General features: G+C 39.6%; 1 protein-coding gene across 2 annotated transcripts in view; it reads left to right on the forward strand.

Moving 5' to 3' along the window:
• MRTFA (myocardin related transcription factor A) overlaps positions 1-19247 on the forward strand; it is a 127788-nt gene that overhangs the window by 98577 nt on the left and 9964 nt on the right. For both annotated transcript variants that reach the window (XM_031940793.1, XM_031940792.1), the window contains exon 3: positions 18215-18270. In XM_031940793.1, coding sequence (XP_031796653.1) covers positions 18215-18270 — 56 coding nt within the window. The remainder of the gene's footprint in view (positions 1-18214; positions 18271-19247) is intronic.

Raw genomic sequence — 19247 nt, forward strand, 5'->3', positions numbered from 1 at the left:
ATTTAAACATCACATAAAATGAGCATGTACATGGTAGACTGGGAAAAGAGGGCTATATATGAAATTGCAAATCTCTATTAAATATAGACAGCTTGCTTTTATTGGAAAGCAAAGAATAAATTGCACGTAGGTTTCAAAGCTGCTCTGCCTATATGGGATTCCTCCTGACTTTTCCTACTCTTCTGTTATGTGAATTTAAAACACTGTTTTGTGACTTCCTTTTCTAAATTTTTTTTTGGGAGACAGCCCTTCTGCTCACCTCTCTTCTCTTTCAGAGCACTTCCTCTACCTGTATGTCAGTGAAACAAAGAAAAAACAAGACCTTGGCAGCAACTATGCTGTCAAGCAAAAATATTCCTGTGTCTTTCTGCAACTCTGCCAGGCAGTGGGCAGCAGGTGGCATTTAGAATACAGCTGTGGCCTCAGAGTCCGTGAGACTAAGTCCACATTCTTTCTCAACCACCTCCCAGCAGTTGATTGCCAACAAGTCATATAACCACCCAGCTTCAATATCTTCATTTGTAAAATAGGGCTTGGTTTCAGAGGTCTCTAAGGTCCCTTCCATTTTAAAATCTCTGATCCTGGGATCATTCATCCTCTGGAATTGTTATGGATCACTGTCATTGATGGGAGTCCTGTGCTTAAATTGATTTTCTGGTTTTTAGCTGTGCCCCACTCTCCATGACCCCTTTTGGGGTTTTCTTGGCAAGACACTGAAGTGGTTTTGCCATTTCTTTCTCCAGCATATTTTACAGATGAAGAAACTGAGGCAAAAAGGATCAAGTGATTTGGCCTGGGACTCTATCCACTGGGCCACTGGCTATTTTGTTGTCTTTGCATTGGGGCATACAAGATTTCCCAGGTTTCGCTGAAACCATTCTTTCATCATTTCTTATGGTCAAGTAATATTCTGTTACCTCTTTATACTGTTTCCCTGAATAAATGGGCACCTCCTGTTTTCCAATTCTTTGCCATTTCCAGAAAAAAATTTTTTTTTTTTGTTCGTGTATATCATTTTCCTGTCTTTGGGATATTGACCCTAGTAGTGGGTCATAAAGTATTCACAATTTAGTCACTTTTGGGGCATGGTTCCAAATTGCTTTCCAGAAGAGCTGCACTAATAGTTCATAATGTATCTGTTTTCTGGTAACTTCCCCAGAAACTGTGGCTTTTCCTTTTTATCATCTTTGCCAATCTGAAAGATGGAAGTTCAGAGTTGTTTTAATTTGCATTTCACCAGTTATTAGCAGTTTGGGGCATTCTTTTCAGTATGCTGTTGATAGCTTGGGATTCTTTCCTTCTTAATTGTCTGTTCTTAATCTTTTGCCATTTCATATCTGTTGAGAAATAGCTCTTCTTCATCTTATAAATTTCAAGTAGTTTCTTCTGTATTTTGGTTATGATGGCCTTTATCAAAGCTAAAGATTGTAATGATTTTTTCCCAGTTTAATTTAACTACATTAGTTTTGTTTTTGTAAAAATTTTTAAATTTTATATAATCAAAATTGTCCTTTTTTATGTATGGATCTTTTGATCATAAACTCTTCTCTCATGTATACATATAGTAAAAGCTGTTTTTTCCTCCTGTTTTAATTTGGTTATAATGTGGCTGTTTATATTTATGATGATATGTCCATATGGAACTTATCTTGCTATGTGCTATGAAATGTTGATGTATAATCCTGCCTGTTTTTCTATTTTTTTTCCAGAAGTTTTTTGTAGTAAAGCTTTGCCCTGGGAGTTTGGGTCTTTGGGTTCATTGGACATTATATTACCATACTTTGTTTGCTTCTCTGTATTTTCGTACCTAATATATTCTATTGGTTCAACTTTTTTATTTTTTAACCAATACTTAATATTTTTGATTATTATGATACTATGTGTATGTGTGTGCGTGTGTGTATGTGTGTATTTATATAAATAACATGATTCATAGTTCAAGACCTGGTACTGCTTGGCCCTTCTGACCTCTTCCCATCATTAATTTAGAAATTCTTAGCTTTTTTTCCTCTATAGATGAATTTTAAAATTATTTTTCTAGCTTTATAAAATAATCCTTTAGTAATTTGGTACAACATTGAGTTCAGGAGGTATTTTGATTTGGGGCAGCTAAGTAGCACAGGTTAGAGAATGCTGAGTATAAAATCTGAAAGCTCTTCCTGGGTTTAAATCTGCCTTCAGATACTTCCTAGCTGTGTGATCCTGGAAAAGTCACTTCATCCTGTTTGCTCAGTTTGCTTGTCTGTAATATGATCTGGAGAAGAAAATAGCGTACCACTCCATTATGTTTGCCAAGAAAACCCCAAATGGGATCACAGGGAATTAGACGTGACTGAAACATTACTGAAGAATAACAATTTTAATTTTTATTATATTGGCCTAGCTTACTCTTTTTTAAAAAAAGGTTTTTATTTACAAAACATATGCATGGGTAATTTTTCAACATTGACCCTTGCAAAGCCTTTTGTTCCAAATTTTCCCCTCCTTCGCCCATCCCCTCCCCTAGATGGCAGGTAGACCAATACATGTTAAATATGTTAAAATATATGTTAAATCCAATATATGTATACATATTTCTAGAGTTATCTTGCTGCACAAGAAAAATCAGATCAAGAAGGAAGAAAAAAACAACTGTGAAAGAAAACAAAATGCAAGGAAACAACAACAGAGAGAGAGAGAATGTTACGTTGTGTTACACACTCGTTTCCCATTATTCTCTCTCTGGATGTAGCTGATTTTCTTCATCACTGAACAATTACAACTGGTTTGAATCATCTCATTGTTGAGGAGGGCCACGTCCATTAAAATTGATCATCATATAGTCTTGTGTGTAATGATCTCCTGGTTCTGCTCATTTCACTCAGCATTATTAATTCATGTAAGTCTCTCCAGGCTTTTCTGAAATCATCCTGCTGGTCATTTCTTACAGAACAATAATATTTCATAACCATATACCATAATTTATTCAGCCATTATCCAATTGATGGGCATCCACTCGGTTTCCAGTTTCTCGCCACGACAAAAAGAGCTTTTGCACATGTGGGTCCCTTTCCCTCATTTAAGATCTCTTTGGGATATAATCCCAGTAGAAACACTGCTGGGTCAAAGGATATGCACAATTTGATAACTTTTTGAGCATAGTTCCAAATTGCTCTCCAGAATGGTTGGATTCATTCACAATTCCACCAATAATGTATCAAAGTTCCAGTTTTCCATTCCCTCCAACATTGGTCATTATTGTTTCCTGTCATCTTAGCCAATCTGAGAGGTGTGTAGTAGTATCTCAGAATTGTCATAATTTGTATTTCTCTGATCAGTAGTAATTTGGAGCACCTTTTCATTTGACTACAAATAGTTTCAATTTCTTCATCTGAAAATTGTCTGTTCATATCCTTTGACCATTTATTAATTGGAGAATGGCTTGAACTATTATAAATTTGAGTCAATGTTTTCCCACTTTATTGCTTCCCTTCTAATCTTGTCTGCATTAATTTTGTTTGTACAAAACCTTTTAAACTTAAAATAATCAGTTATCTATTTTGTAATCAGTAATGATCTCTAGTTATACTTTGGTCACAAATTCCTTCATCTTCAACAGATCTGTTTATAATATCCTTCTTTATGTCTAGATCATGAACCCATTTCGACCTTATCTTGGTATACAGTGTTAGGTGTGAGTCATTGCCTAGTTTCTGCCATACTAGTTTCTGATTTTGCCAGCAGTTTTTGTCAAGTAGTGAATTCTTATCCCAAAAGCTGGGGCCTTTGGGTTCATCAAATACTAGATTGCTGTAGTCATTGACTGTTTTGTTCTGTGAACCTAACCTATTCCACTGATCAACTGTTCTATTTCTCAACCAGTACCAAATGGTTTTGATGACTGCTGCTTTATAATATAGTTTTAGATCTGGTACAGCTGGGCTACCTTCATTTGCTTTTCTTTTCATTAATTCCCTTGAAATTCTTGACTTTTTGTTCTACCAGATGAATTTTGTTGTTATTTTTTCTAGGTCAGTAAAATAGTTTCTTGGGAGTTTGATTGGTACAGATTAAATAAATAGGTTAGGTAGTATTATCATCTTTATTATATTCACTCATTCTATCCAAGAACACTTGATATTTGTTTAGAGCTGACTTTATTTGTGTGGAAAGTGTTTTGTAGTTTTGCTCATATAGTTCCTGACCCTCCCTTGGCAGATAGATTCCCAAATATTTTATCTTATCAACAGTTATCTTAAATGGAATTTCTCTTTGTACCTCTTGCTGTTGCATTTTGTTAGTGATGTATAAAAATGCTGATGATTTATGTGGATTTATTTTGTATCCTGCAACTTTGCTAAAGTTGTGGATTCTTTCTAATAGTTTTTTAGTTGATTCTCTAGGTTTTTCTGAGTATACCATTATGTCATCTGCAAAGAGTGATAATTTGGTTTCCTCATTATTTACTCTAATTCCTTTAATCTCTTTTTCTTTTCTTATTGCCAAAAAAGCTAGCATTTCTAAAACAATATTAAATAGTAATCGTGGGCAACCTTGTTTCACTGGAATGGTTTCAGTTTATCCCCATTACATATGATATTTGTGGCCTAGCTTACTCTTGAGCAATTTAGATTTCTCCAGTTATTTAGGTATGTCTTTATTTCTTTATATATTGTTGTATTCATATAGTTTGTATCTGGGTAGGTAAACTCTTAACCATTTTACACATTTTATAGTTATTTTGAATGGAATTTCTCTCTCCTTGGCTTGCTAGTATGCCAAAATATAGAGATTTTGTGAATCTTTTATATCCTGCAACTTTGCTAAAATTATTTCACTTAATTTTTTAGTTTCCTCTTTTGGGTTTTGTAAAGCCTACCACATGTCAAGTAATTATTTGATTATGAAACTTTGGTGAGGCAAACAGAACATTGATTCAGTTTTGCCAAAGGAATACTAGTATCATCACACAGATAGTTTTGTCAGCAGAGGTTCTTGAAGACAGCTTTTCCTAAATGTTGCAAGAACCATTGTTGGAGTATGGGAAATCATTTTCCATAAACAAAAGAGATTCTTTCTAAATTTCACTTGTTTTTTTCGGTTACCATGAATTCCAGGAAAAAGTGGCCAAAAGTTGTTACTTGTACCAACAACTTTGAACCTCATCCAATATCCACTCCCCCATTTTGAATAGTATTTGATTTTTCCAAATACATAGATAGTTTTCAACATTCATTTTTGTAAGACCCCTCCCTTCCTTTCCCCAGACAGTAAGCAGTCTGATATAGGTTTAATATATGTGCAATCTTTTTAAACTTATTTTCATATTTGTCATGTTGTTCAAGAAAAATCAGACCAAAAGGGAAAAAACAATGAGACAACAAACCAACAAACCAATGAGAAAAACAAAACCAACCTTCAATCCACATTCATTCTCCATAGTTGTCTCTCTGGATGGAGATGGCTGCCACCCTCCATTCTGAAATCAGTATGCAACCTTTTGGGCAATTTATTGACAGAGCCAGCTAACATTTTAGTGTTTTGCTTTTTCTTAGTGATAAATTTCAGAGAATTCACATAAGGCAAGGCTTGCATGGTGGTCATAAGAAGTGATAGTGGGATACTCTCTCAAGGTCTCTTTGAAGAACTTTGGAATTGGTTGAGAGACATGGGAGACTGGCAAAGGATCACCTAGCATGGGATACGTGCATTAATGAAGGTGCTGTGCTCTATGAGCAAAGCACAATTGCAGTAGCTCAAAAGAAATACAAGAGTACAAATATAGAAAAATCCCCCCCCCCCCAAATGTTCACATGAACTTTTTATGCCTGACCTGGGATGGAATTTTTCAAGTTTATATTGGTCTGATTAGCCACAATTGGACACACTTTAACTTGACTCTAACATCATGATGTCATTTTGTTCCTCTTTGAGAATGAAGGTCAGCAGTCAATCAACCAGTAATGAAGTTATCTTTCTTTACTCTTCAGAGTACTTGAGTTACTCTAAAAATGTTTGCTCTTTTTTCCCCTTACCAAAAAGAAAAAAAAGGTACTGAAGAAGTACCTGTTATGGGAATTTTGTGCTTTTTCTCTTGACTTGTTAGCAGCTGACAGACAGAAATAGGCATAAATTAGTGTGGCTGGAGCTATTCAACAGAAAAAGCAGATGAGACTGGTTTAAGAGTGAATCTCTACCTATCTTTGTCCACTTCTCACCCAGAGAAGGTAGTTTGCAAAGCTGTAGTCATTTAACTTATTTGTTATAGCTAAGATAAATAACTTGGTAAATAGAATTATTGAGCAAACCATTGGAAACATGACCATAAACCAGTGCCATTCTTCCAAAGAGGCAAGAAAAGAGTTTTGCTGAAAATCGGAAAGCTCTTGCTCACACATCCCAGGTTTTCTGGGGCCCACCTTGTAAAGCCTGGGGTAAAAATTCCACCTCTTCTGAAGGTATTGTAAAAATTAATTGGATTGGATCATTAAAGTACTAAGAGATTTGAAACACTGAATTCATAGCTCTAGAACTGGAAGACATCTCAGAAATAATCCAGTCCAACCCTCTCATTTTTAGAGACAGGAAGCTGATAGGTCCAGGAAGTAATGGAATGATAAGTTTTCATTTAAGAGTCAAAGAAAATTCACCTTCTAATAGCAATGTGGCAGTTCAGCTGCCAAGGAATCTCGGGGCTACATCTTGACTTTGGTCCTGCCACTGGATTTCAATGATTTGGGAAAAGTCACAGTGCTCCAGGAGGATGGGGATGGCAGAAAAATGTGTTTCAGGTAACATATTTTATAATGATAATGATGAGATTTCATTGAGTCAGCAGAATCACTCATCAGGTGGTATGGGACATTCAGGCCAAGAGTACCTGTAGATTTACTAACGAGCATGTACAGCAATAATAATTGAAAAACTTCATTGAGGCTTGACTGTATTATGGTATCAAATTCAGAGAGAAGCAGTTGGGATGACTAGCACAAGTCAAGGCTAAGAACATATTTGAGCCCTCTTTTTCTGCCCTTTCAAAGTTCACTATACTGACTGGAGAGTGTGTATGTGCTCTTAACTTTACATTATGTGCCTTCCTCTCTCTCTGCAACTCCAGGAAGCCAGCCCTGAAGCCTTGTCACCTGTTACTCTCACTCATCCGTGGTAGAGGATCCTGGAGAGGATTACGGTTCTCTGGGAAGTACATGTAGTGGCTGCCTGGAAGTCTGAGGATTATTCATTGAGTTTCTCCTTTGGGGAGGGGAGGGCCAATTTCTGGTGCCCAAAGCACCTTTGGACAAAAGCAACTTTCACTATTGGTTTAGATCTTAGCCAGCCCCAAGGTCAGGCTCCTTCCCTGTCCTTGCTCTGACCCCATGAAGTTGAGTCGGCTCTGATTCTGTCTCTTTGTCTTGATTGCTAAGTGGAACTTAAGAAGACTGACCAGCAGCCATTTGGTTAGCAGTCCCGTGTGCTCTGGGCTTTTCTGTGTCTGGACAAAATAGAGAAGGAAAACAAAAGAGTGTAGGTATGGATCCTTCCATGCTGCACAACCATCTTAGGCTTTCCTGGCCTTACACCTCAAGGTACAGTGGCCATGATTACTTGTAAACAGATTCTTGACCTAGAAGGGGCTTCAGAGGTCAGTCACACAGTCCAAATCACAATTTACAGATAAGATCCAGTGAAAGAAAGGGGCTTGGGGCCCTTTCAAGTTCAAGCCATAGAAGTAGTAAATGACAGAATAGGAATTTGAAACCAGACCCCCGGCTTCATAACCAGTGGGGCCTTTGCAGTGGGCCACACTGCTCCCCACCTGAACTGTGTCTGGAGTGGATACCTCTGCTTGGCATCATAAACAGGAGCCATGGGCAAAGGTGTCAGAGGCAGCCTGGAGGCCACACAAGCGATTGATAGATTAATGCAGTTAGTGAGGGAACTAGGTCATTTCAGTCCACTCCAATTCAAGTGGTGTTTGGGAGGCAAGAAGGTCTTTTGAATCAGAATGTATTTTGGTTCCAAGAATGGTAAGGGACCTTGGATTCTTCCAAGGGAAAGCTAATGCTTGGACATTCATTCAAACTCTGGGATCTCTTTCCAGTTTCTAGAAAGTGATGTCAAACCCAGAATAGAAGTAATTGCAAACTTTGTATTCTCCAGTGAAATGAGAGCAGGTTTAGACCATTTGGTTTAAAATGCTCTGGCCTGAATCTCATCTTGGATAACTCTGTTGCTTTCTGGAACTCTCTACTGCCCATCAGTGACACATCTAACTTCTTTTATTTATTTTTAGTCCCCAGCAGTGTCCTTAATGCTTGTTCACCAACTTCCTGAACCATGAGTAAACCTCTTATTACCCTTGTGTTCCTCCCCCTCCAGGGATTGAGACTGAGGCCTAGATGGCCTTAGTTGTCTGTTGGTGGCTTTGATGCTAGACCAAAGAGAGCCAAACAAACATCAAGGGATCCCAGATGAAGTTAGTATTTGACCTGAACTTAAGAAATGGCCATGGAGTTCTAATTCTTTGTTTCCAGATATCTGCGTGACTCAACTTAAATTGAGAGCCCCTGGAATCACTGCAGAAAGTGAACAGTCCTATGTGTACCAGTTTGGTGGCCACCTCCCTAGGTTTCTAAGCCAAGGTCCTGCGTGGGGCAGTTCAGGGAAAGATAGTAGTGCTCTCTGGCTTGTGTGCTGAGGCCTGTCTGGCTCCCTTTGTGAGCAAGCAGTCTCCAGTGGTGAGTGTGGAGGGAGAGTCCTTATTCCTCTGTAGTTACACTCAGCTGGGCTGCTGGGAGGGCAGATCCCCACTGATCTGTTGTTGCTTCTCATCCTTCGCCCCTCTTCCAAGTGATTGCGTTGAGGTGGTTCTCTCCCAGGGAGGTCTGGAAGATGAGGAGCGATGACATTGCTCACCAAACCAAAAGGTTGAGTGTAGCTAGGAAAAGAGAGTAGCTACTGGATGTGACTTACATGGGTGTAACCAGCCCATGGCTTTCAGTGCTGGGAAAAACTTGGCATGACCTTTTACATGGCAGCAATCAGTTATGGCAGAGCTAACCAGTAGCCTGGGGCAGTTCGGCATGCATCTGTGCTGTGGCCAAGAGCAACGCTGGAGACTCAGTTAATTTTGGACCAACTGATTGTATAGAAGCAGTTCTCTTTTTTGCTATCTCAGCCTCTTCCAAAGGGCTTCGGGGGAAGGGAGTAGAGGCTGTGTGCCCCCTTGACCTTGTTTGAGGTCAATTTGAAGGCTTTCTTGTGTCCTTGTGCCAACATTAACGAAAACTACAATCCAGGGTTTGTTCCCCGAAGAATAGCTATGAGAAGATAGAATGTGAAAGAGCAGATTAAATCTTTGTTTATTTTCTTTGTAATTATTAAATTTTTAAGAAGTTGATACTTGATCAAGGAAGTGTCTGTTTCTTCCAACACACATTTTTTAGTTTGTTTCCCAGCATGCTGAATGTGCTTGGGATTGTATGGGCTGCCCTGCCCTTCTAGGTGGCCATACAGCTCAACTGCTGTAAATCAGTAAGCAGTGAACATTGATTAAATTTCTACTTTGTGCTAGGTACTTTATTAATCCCTGGGAATAAAAAGGATGCCAAAAACTCAAACCTGTTCCTGCCCTCAAGGAGCTTGATTTAATGGATAGAAAATAGCTCATGAAATCAGAGATGAAAAGAACCTTTGGACAGCAGAAATGAGAGGGACTTCTGATCAGGGGATGTCAGAGTTGGGAGGGGCCTTAGAGATCATCCCAGGCTATCTCTCTCATTTTATACAGGAAGAAATTGAGATTTAACGTTGTGACTCGTACAGTGTCTTAAAACTGATATTAGTCAGGATGTGAACCCAGGTTCTGTAGCTCCAGATCCAGAACTTTTTTCATTGCATTATGCTGCCTTAGTCAGATTACTCCTTTGGTTCCTAGACAGTAGTGGGTTTAGAAATCCACTCCCTGTCTCATTCTCCTCTCTCCTCATTCTTAATTAAGCCCTAGTCATGGTAGTCTTCACTATTCACATGTAGGACACATTTGCCATTTGTATCTCTGACATATGCCCATCCACACCCCAGCTTCCCAGGCTTCCGGCTTCCTGCTTTTGCAAAGAAAAAAAGATCCTCCAGGCAGAACTTAAAGCTTTGCTGTTTGTTGCATGGCTGCAACCATGCAACAAATGCCCATTGACTCATTTTACTTGGTTCTTTGTAACTGACATCCTTTTGAGTCCTAGAATGTTTGGCATAAGCCCCGAACAAGTAAAAATTTTTTTAAAGGATGGGATCTTTTTTTAAAAATTGTATCTCACCCAACAGGATGACTTTTGGGCCTGATCCTCAATAAATATAATTTAATTATAATGTTGAAGAAAATGGCCTTATGCTCATTTCATTAATAAGGTGGATCAATTGCTGTTACATATCTAGAAGAAGAGTTGCCTTGTGCTGGTTTTTTAAAAATGTTTTTAATGATATTATGATAACATATTAATAAAAACAATGATAATGACTTATACTGAGATTTTGCTAAAGTCCTTTTCACCAAAACAATCCTTGGGAATCCACCATGATAGACCAAGTGAGGTCCCACTGACAACTTAAGTCCATTTCAGTTTACCTGGAGAAGTTTCCATATAAACATAAATGGATGGGGGGGAGGGAGATGCTGTTATTTTCATGTCAAAAAAGGCATGTGGCATGCAGCTCTCACAGATGGCTTATATTTAATAAACTAAGTAAAAGAGCTGTGCACATTTTCAAAACAAAGTTCCAATTTTTCCCCTCCTTCCCCCCACCCCCTCCCCCAGATGGCAGGATGACCAGTAGATGTTAAATATATTAAAATATAAATTTCCTCTCCCCTTCTCAAAAAGATGGTAGCATATTGTCATAGAATCTTAGAGTTGGATAGGATTGCCTGATGCTTGAGTTTAAGAACTGTCTCTGCCTCTTAGTACCTTTGTGGTTGATGATGGGCAAAGTCACTTCCTAACTATGGGCCTGACCTTGCTTTCTTTAATATTGGAAGGTTGGATTTAATGGTCCCAAAGCTTCTACTTGGAGACCCCACTAGTCTCTGAGGCCATCCTCTGGATGGCTTTACATTGGGTCTGAATCTGTTATTTTGTTTTAGTTTGGGTTTTTTTTTTTTTTTTTTTTTTTTTTTTGCAACTTCTACACCCGAGTTATTCCAAGATCAAGCAAAACAAATCAAATTCTAATCTTCTCCATAATAGTCCTTCAGCTATTTGAAGATAGGTATCATGTCTTCTCTACCCTCCAGTTTTCTCCTCTTTTTCTTCTTCCTCTTTTTATTAATAATAAGCTTTTTATTTTTTTCAAAAGACATGCAAAGATAGTTTTCAACGCTCACCCTTGCAAAAACTTGTATTCCATTTTTTTCTCCCTCTCTTCCTATCTCTCCCTTCCCCTAGATAGCAAGTAATCCAGTATAGGTTAAACATGTACAATTCTTCTAAACATATTTCCACATTTATTATGTGACAAAAGAAAAATCAGATCAAAAGGGGGGAAAAATGAGAAAGAAAAAAGCAGGCAAGCAAACAACAAAAAAGGTGAAAATACCTTTTGTGATCCACATTCAGTCCCCATGGTCCTCCCTCTGGTATGCAGATGGTTCTCTCCATGATTAGTTTATTGGAATTGGCCTGAATCACCTCATTGTTGAAGAGAGCCAAGTCCATCACAGTTGATCGTCACATAATCTTGCTGTTGCCATGTATAACAATCTTGGTTCTACTCACTTCATTCAGCATCAGTTCATGTAAGTTTTTCCAGGATTTTTTGAAATCATCCTGTTTGATCGTTTCTTATAGAACAGTAATATTCCATTATATTCACATACCCCACTTACTCAGCCATCCCATAACTGATAGGCATCCATTCACTCAGTTTCCAGTTTCTTGCCACTACAGAAAGGGGTGCCACAAACTTTTGCAGATGTGGGTCCTTTTCCCATTTTTATGATCCCTTTGGGATACAGACCAAGCACAGACACTGCTGGATCAAAGGGTATACACAGTTTGATAGCCCTTTGGGCATAGTTCCAAAATGCTCTCCAGATCATTTCACAGCTGCACCAACAAGGCATTTATGTCCCAGTTTTCCCACATCCCCTCCAACATTTATCATTATCTTTTTCTCTCATTTTAGCCAATCTGAGAGGTGTGAAGTGTTTTTTCAGACTTGTCTTAATTTTTTATTTCTCTAATCAGTAGGGATTTAGAACATTTTTTCATGTGACTAGAAATGACTTTAATTTCTTCATCTGAAAAATTGTCTGTTCTTATCCTTTGACCAGTTATCAATTGGAGAATGGCTTGAGTTCTTGTAAATTTGAGTCAGTTCTCTATGTATGTTAGAAATGAGGCCCTTATCAGAAATATTGGGTGTAAACCCCCCACCCCCCATTCCCAGTTTTCTTCTTTCTAATTTTGGTTGCATTGGTTTTGTTTGTACAAAAACTTTAATCAAAATAATGCACTTTGCATTTAATAATGTTCTCTAGTTCTTCTTTCACCATAAATTCCTTCTTCCTCTACAGATCCAAAAGGTAGACTATTCCTTATGACTTATAGTATCACTCTTTTTATCTAAATTATGAACCCATTTCAACCTTATCTTGGTATAGAGTATTAGGTGTTGGTCAATGCCAGGCTTCTCTTCTAAGGCAAAACATCTCCTGTTCCTTCAGTCTGTGGCATCCAGTTCACTCACCATCCGAACTACCTTCTGATCATAACCTCACTATTTTAAATAGGAGTGAAAATGACACTGCTCCAAAGGGAAAAAGAAATAGCAGCTATCACTGGTGCAAAGCAAGAGCTCTAAATTCAGAGCACAAACTTTGATCAGTTACCACTAACTCCCCATTTTTTAAAGTTAATTTTGCTTACTTGAAATTTTTAAAAATGTTAACAAATAAGATCTTTTATAAATGCATATTACAACAGAAAGAGGATTGTGATGAACGCTGAATCTGTTATGCATGGCTTTCTTTTGAGTATGTCATAAATTAATTATGTAATTTTCAGACTTGTTCTAGTTATCTGTGACTTTCTTCTGTTTCCCTATGTGCATTTAAAAATACTTCATTGTTACCTCTTTTCTTTCTTTTCTTTTTTCTTTTTAAAAAATATGATTCTTTTCTCTGCATTCAAAAAGGATTCAATAACACTTTCTCTTCCCTTTCTTCCTTCATCTCTTCGTCCCTTTCTTCCCTTCCTTTCTTTTCTATATCCCTCCTCTCTCACCTCCCTGCTTCATTTTAGACATGAGAAGAAAAACAAAACTCTTTTAACAAAGTTATATTTGTCACATAAAAACAGTTGGCTACATTATAGTCATGTCTAACAGTGGCGTTTCATTGTGCAACATGAATCTGTTACCTCCCTTGTCAGGAGGAGAGTAGCATGCTTCATTATCAGTCCCCTAGAATGGTTATTATCTTGATCAGAATTCTTACTTTTTTAGAGTTGTTTGTTGTTACAGTTTTGTTGCCATTGTATACATTATTCTGGTTCTGCTCACTTTAATTTGTATCAATTCATACAAGTCTTCCCAAGTTTCTCTCAAGCTTTCCTTTTGTTATTTTTATGACATAATAATATATTACATTTATAGGTCATAATTTGTTTAGCATTTCTCTAGTTGATGGGCAATTCCTTTAATTTTTACTACTATGAAAAGAGCTACTATAAATATTTTTGTGCCTATGAGTTCTTTTCCTTTTTTCTTTGGATCTTTTTGGAATTTCTATTTGTTTCCACAGGAAGCTTGGTTCTTTATCTCTGAGTTACACATTAGAAATTTCCCAAGTTTACATAAGTCAGTAACATGCCAGCATCTCAGGGTAGGATACAACCTGTACTTCCAGTTTAAATGTACTTCTTTATAACTTTTACTGAGATAAGGTGCACGAAAGACATGATGGCAAATGGTGTTGCATTACTATCATGAGCTTCCCCTTCTCTCTTTAATTTTAGAAACTACTGTCATAATTACTTTGTTCCATTGCTTGGTGACTATATAAGCCTACAATGTGGCTTCTCTCTCTATTGAATTGAAACTTCCCTCTCCTATGCCAACATGAACTCTTTTTGTTCAGTTCTCATCCTTTTTTGTTTTAGACTATCATTCTGTATGGTATCCATCTATCATTCAGTTCTGTGGGACTCTTCCCTCTTTGTGGATTATCTTTCTTATTATTGGGATGCTGCTCTGTTGGAGCTTTATTTCTCCTTTTCTGACCAGTCCTGCTCAGGATTTGTGGCTACAGAACCATCTTCTTTTTCCTGAGCTTGATGTCCAGTAAGTATTGGTATCTCAAAGTCTGCATGGACAAGGCAACTCATTTTCTTTCCTCTGCACTCAGCTCTCCTCCTCCCCTGCTTCTCCCCTCTCCCCATTCATATATATATAAACACACACACATACAACTTTTCACTAGCAGAGCATTCATCTCCACAAATGTATCTGTAATGATTATGGCCTTCTATGCCCTTCATTAGCCAGAATAGCCTTCTTAATCAAGTGCATGACTTCTGTTAGATGAACTGATTTGCTTCCTCATCTGAATTGAGGCCTGTATCTATGTAGCCTTACCAAGTATTTTATTTCAGAACTCAAGGGGAAAACCTGCCTCCTAATTTGATTGGTATATATCTTAAGTAAATGTGTACTTGGACTTGCATGTGGACAAATCCCATCCCAGAAATAGCATTTGTGTAATAATTTTCCCTTGAGATTGAGGATATACTCTGGCTAGAAAAAGAGTTGACCCACAATAGAGAGTTAAAGTCCACAAAAGATCAAACACATGACTTTCATCCGATAGACTAGTCATATAGTCGGGAAAATTTAGGTTCTTGTCCTACATTTGTAAAACTGGACTAATGATAGAATCATCTTCATCATTTTGTTTTTGTTTTTGATAGGGAATCAAATGAGCATATGCTGGCAAAGTATTTTGCTGAAAAATAATAACAAGAAACACCCCACATACATACATAGTGCCTTAAAATGTAGCATGAAACCCACATACTCTCTCTGATTCTCCTCTTTCTCTTCATCATTGTCATCATTAGCTAATTAAGCTAAGCAATCAAAGACAAAATTTTGTATAAGGTGCAACAGAAGAACCCATTCTGAACATCTGTAGCAGAGCTCTCTGGTCTCTCCCCATCAGGAGTGCCCATTCTTTCACTTTGTATATTAAAAATGTTTTGCCCTTTGACTCTGTCTTGTCAGGTAACTTGTTTTAGTTAAATGGTAAATTTAAGGATTGGTTTTACTTTTATCTTCTACTTATAGATTGTTAGAACTAGAAATGACATTAGAAGATCTGTATTTCTTAAAAACTAATTTTTATTGATGTCATTTGCATCATTTTAAAAATATCACTATAATTTCCCTTGGTATCACTTCCCCTTTCCCAGAGAGCCATGCCACATAATAAGTGACATTTTTTTCAAAGAAAAAAGAAGGGGCAAACAAATCAGCAAGTCTTGCATGCATTACGCCTGTTTGTTGTTCCCCCCTCCCACAGAGTGGGGTCAAGATGCCTTCTCATATCATATTTTTGGAGGCAAACTTGTTCTTTGGAATTTTGTAGCATTCTTTTGATTTGTGTCTGTAGTTCTTGTCACGCATACTGTTGTGATAGTCGTTTTCTTGGCTTTGCCTAGTGTACAGATCTTTCAGGCTTCTCTGTACATATTCATGCATCCCGATTTGTTCAGCCATTCAAAGTCAATAGGCATCTGTCTTGTTCTCACCTCAGCCGCGGGGGGAATGGGAGACAGTCCATCACACAGAAAATTAGAGATGAGACCAGGGCAAGATCGAGGCCAGTTTCCTGATTTGTCTTCCGTTCCCATCTGACTATCCTGGGATGTCCGGCCCTAATAGAACCGCCATGACAAGGGGGCCAAGTCTGGACCTCTTTGAATCTGTTTTCTCATCTGTAAAATTAATGCCTTAGATTAGATGGTTACCGAAGGATCAGCAAGTTGGCTAACTAGAGGAAAACATAGAGTCGGCTTCTTCTTACTGACCAAACTGTGGTGACTAGCTGAAAATGCCATTACTCCTTCTAAATGTGTGAGTATTCCCAAAGGAGGTGGGGATCCTTTTTCTTCCAGCTCTTTAATAAACAGAGAACTCCCCCTGCTGCTGAAAGCTGGGAATGTGAGCTCAGCTTTTAAGACAGGCCAGTTCAGTTAAAAGCTGGTAAAAGTATCCACTGAATGAATGGCCCCTGAACTTCTGATGAGCAGAAGCAGCTGACTTGGTTAGATACATACTAGCAAGGCCCCTCAGAAGGGAGAGGTGGCCCAAAGGCTTCAGCCAGGGAAGGTCCCTGTTGCTCCTCCCCTCCTGCCTGCGAGCCTGGAGCAGAGGCCTCCTCAGAAGTGAAACTGACCACAGTCTTGTGTGTTTCACTCTCCTTCCTGCTGTTCCCCACTTAGGTGTAGCTGCCCCTCACCCACCAAAAGGGTCTGGGATGCCGCGGCGAGGCTTTGGAGAGCTGCCTTGCTCTTGAGGCATCCCTGGCCCCTAAGTGGCTCCATTGGAAGCCAAGGGTAGCCTCTGCACCAGGTCATATTGAGAGTGGAGCCAAGGAGTGACTGGCTTACCTCAGTGAAGGGTAGGAGTCTCTGCTTGGAGCTGGAAGGGACCTTGAAAACCCCAGGATCATAGGCAGGCTCATGAATCTAGAGGTGGAAGGAAACCTGAAGGCTGGGACTTGGGTCCGAGTGCCAAGATCAGCCCAAGAGTAAGCTGGTAGTCAGGGTTTGAACTCAGGGCCTCTGACTCCAGGAGCTCACTCTTTTCCACTGCCCCTTGAGCTCCTTTAGCTGGCTCTTGCCCGTGAATCTTGGCAGGATTAAGCAAATAGTGGCACTAAAGTGCTTGGACAAGCTCTTTGGAGATGAGATACAAACTAATTTGAGTAACATTGTGACATGTAATACTTCTACCCAGCCAAGTGAAATTTAGAATTCCTGGTAGGAGCTCAAGAAAAAGGATTCTCAGGCAATGTGGGCTAATGGCAGACTAGGAGAGATCTGGATTTGAATATTGACTTTGATAAGGACTACTTCTGTGACCATTTTGTCAAGACTGGGAAAGGCAATTGGAAAATAGTTAACATAATTAAACAATAAAACATAGATAAGGTTAACTAGTGGTTTTCCAATTCTGGGTGCTCCTGTGGGGATCTTTACGTATGGTGTGGCTGTCCTCGTTTTCTTTTGGGAGACTAGGTGGCACCATAGTGGATGATTGAGGAAGACCTGAATTGAAATGTGACCTCTGACCCTTCCTAGCTGGGTGACTCTGTAACCCTGTTTCCCTCAGTTTCCTCATCAGTGAAATAAGCTGGAGAAGGATATGGCCAACCATATCCTCCAGTATCTCTGCCAAGGAAACCCTAAAGAGGGTCACAGAGTCGACCACAGCTGAGAAATAGGTATTTGAGTTTGACACCACTGATGTAGAGGTTGGTGCTTAAGCTGAATTCTGAAGGAAGAGATGCTTTCTCCGAGCCATGCTGAGGAGGAGGAAGGGGATTTGGGGCCTTCAAACCAACCAGCGCCAAAATGTGGATCTGGTAGATGGAGTACTGTGAAGGAGGGACGCGGAGATCCGCAAGGATGCAGATGACCAAGAATAATTAGATGTTGGATGAGGTTGGAAAGGTAGTTTGGGGCCAGGTGGGGAAGAGTTGTAAAGGCCAAACAGGAGTTTATGTTTGCACCTGTCGACCATAGGTAGCCACTGTGGTTTATGGAGTGAGGGAAGCGACATGATCAAATCTGCACTTAGGGAAAATCAAGTCATCTCTGCCCCTCAGCCAGGGAAGGGCCTGCACTGCAGCCACAGAAACAGTCATGGGGAGCTACATTTTCTTCAGCAAGCGCTTTGTTTTACAAAGTACTTTCCTCACAGCCACCCTGTGAGGGACATGACATTGCATTCAAGTAGAAAAGTTGAGGCTTATTAGATCACAGTTTAGAGAGATATGAGGCAAGAAGGTAGGAAGCCTCAGCAGGAATGTGGCCAAAGGGGATATGGAAGGGCCTAGACTGAAGCAGCACATCTACAGGTACGACTGAGCCTGGGGAGGGAGAGGCATGGACAGTAGGGGCTGAAAGCTTCTCTTGGGAGTCAATCTTCTTTGATTTTTTTTCATTTTTTCCAACAGCTCTGAAAAGTCCAGCTGCATTTCATGAGCAGAGAAGGAGCTTGGAGCGGGCCCGGGTAAGGCTCAGGGTGTTTTCCCCAACTCTCTTCTGAAGTCTTTTTGTGGTTGCTTCCTTGTTGGGAAGTCTAGAATTGTCTTTCCCACTTTCTTGTAGTGCCCAGCCTGGCCTTTCTACCTATCAAGACCTTGCCAGGGACATTTTCCATTTAATGGACCCAGCTCAGTGTGTCGATACAAAAATTTGAGCTCTGGTGTCCATCTTCCCACCCTGAATCCCACTTTTCACCCCACTGCTTGAGTAATCTTTCCCTGGACAGCACCATTGGCTTAGGGTTACAAAACTTTACTCAGGTTAGCACTTTTGTATAAACCAATAAGGACCTGTTGGCTAACATGGCCCCTCCATGTCCCTTCTGGCGGGAATCTGTGTGGAACTGGATTCCTGGCCACCTCAGGGCCAGAGAGGGCTTTGGAGAATGGAACTCCTTGTCTGCTAGCTTTCCCCCCCCTCCTTTTCAGCTGCCCTAGGATGCCATGGGGAACTCCCTGCTTCCTGATGGGGAAACCCTTGGAGAGGACTCCTTTCTTCCTTTCATTTCACTTTAGAGGAGCAATAGAGGCACTAACCCAGATGGACTCCCCCAGGAGACTCCCTGGAGTCTCCCACCTCCTTTGGAGGCAGCTTTGGATTAATTCTTTAAATGGGTGAGGGAATCCTAGAAATACAAGCAGAATCTTTTTAGTGCTGGGAAAGCCCACAAGGTGATCTCATCCGAGGCCCTCAATTCACAGCTGAAAAGCCCAAGGCCTGAGGTGGAGTTCCCCAGCTGGTTCTCCATCCCATTTTACAGCTGAGTCAGCCCAGGCCTAGAGGCCATGGCTCATGAGTGCCAAATGGAGGATTTGAAAATAGCTTTCACTTGGCTCCAAGATCATAATCATTACTGATGTTTTCACAGTGAAAACTTTGCTGAGTCGGGACTCCTATTTTACAGGCCAGGGAGAACTCAGATCAAGGTCAACCTGATGGGGT

This window comes from Sarcophilus harrisii, chromosome 5, assembly GCF_902635505.1.
Source record: "Sarcophilus harrisii chromosome 5, mSarHar1.11, whole genome shotgun sequence".
In the NCBI taxonomy this organism is placed as follows: Eukaryota; Metazoa; Chordata; class Mammalia; order Dasyuromorphia; family Dasyuridae; genus Sarcophilus; species Sarcophilus harrisii.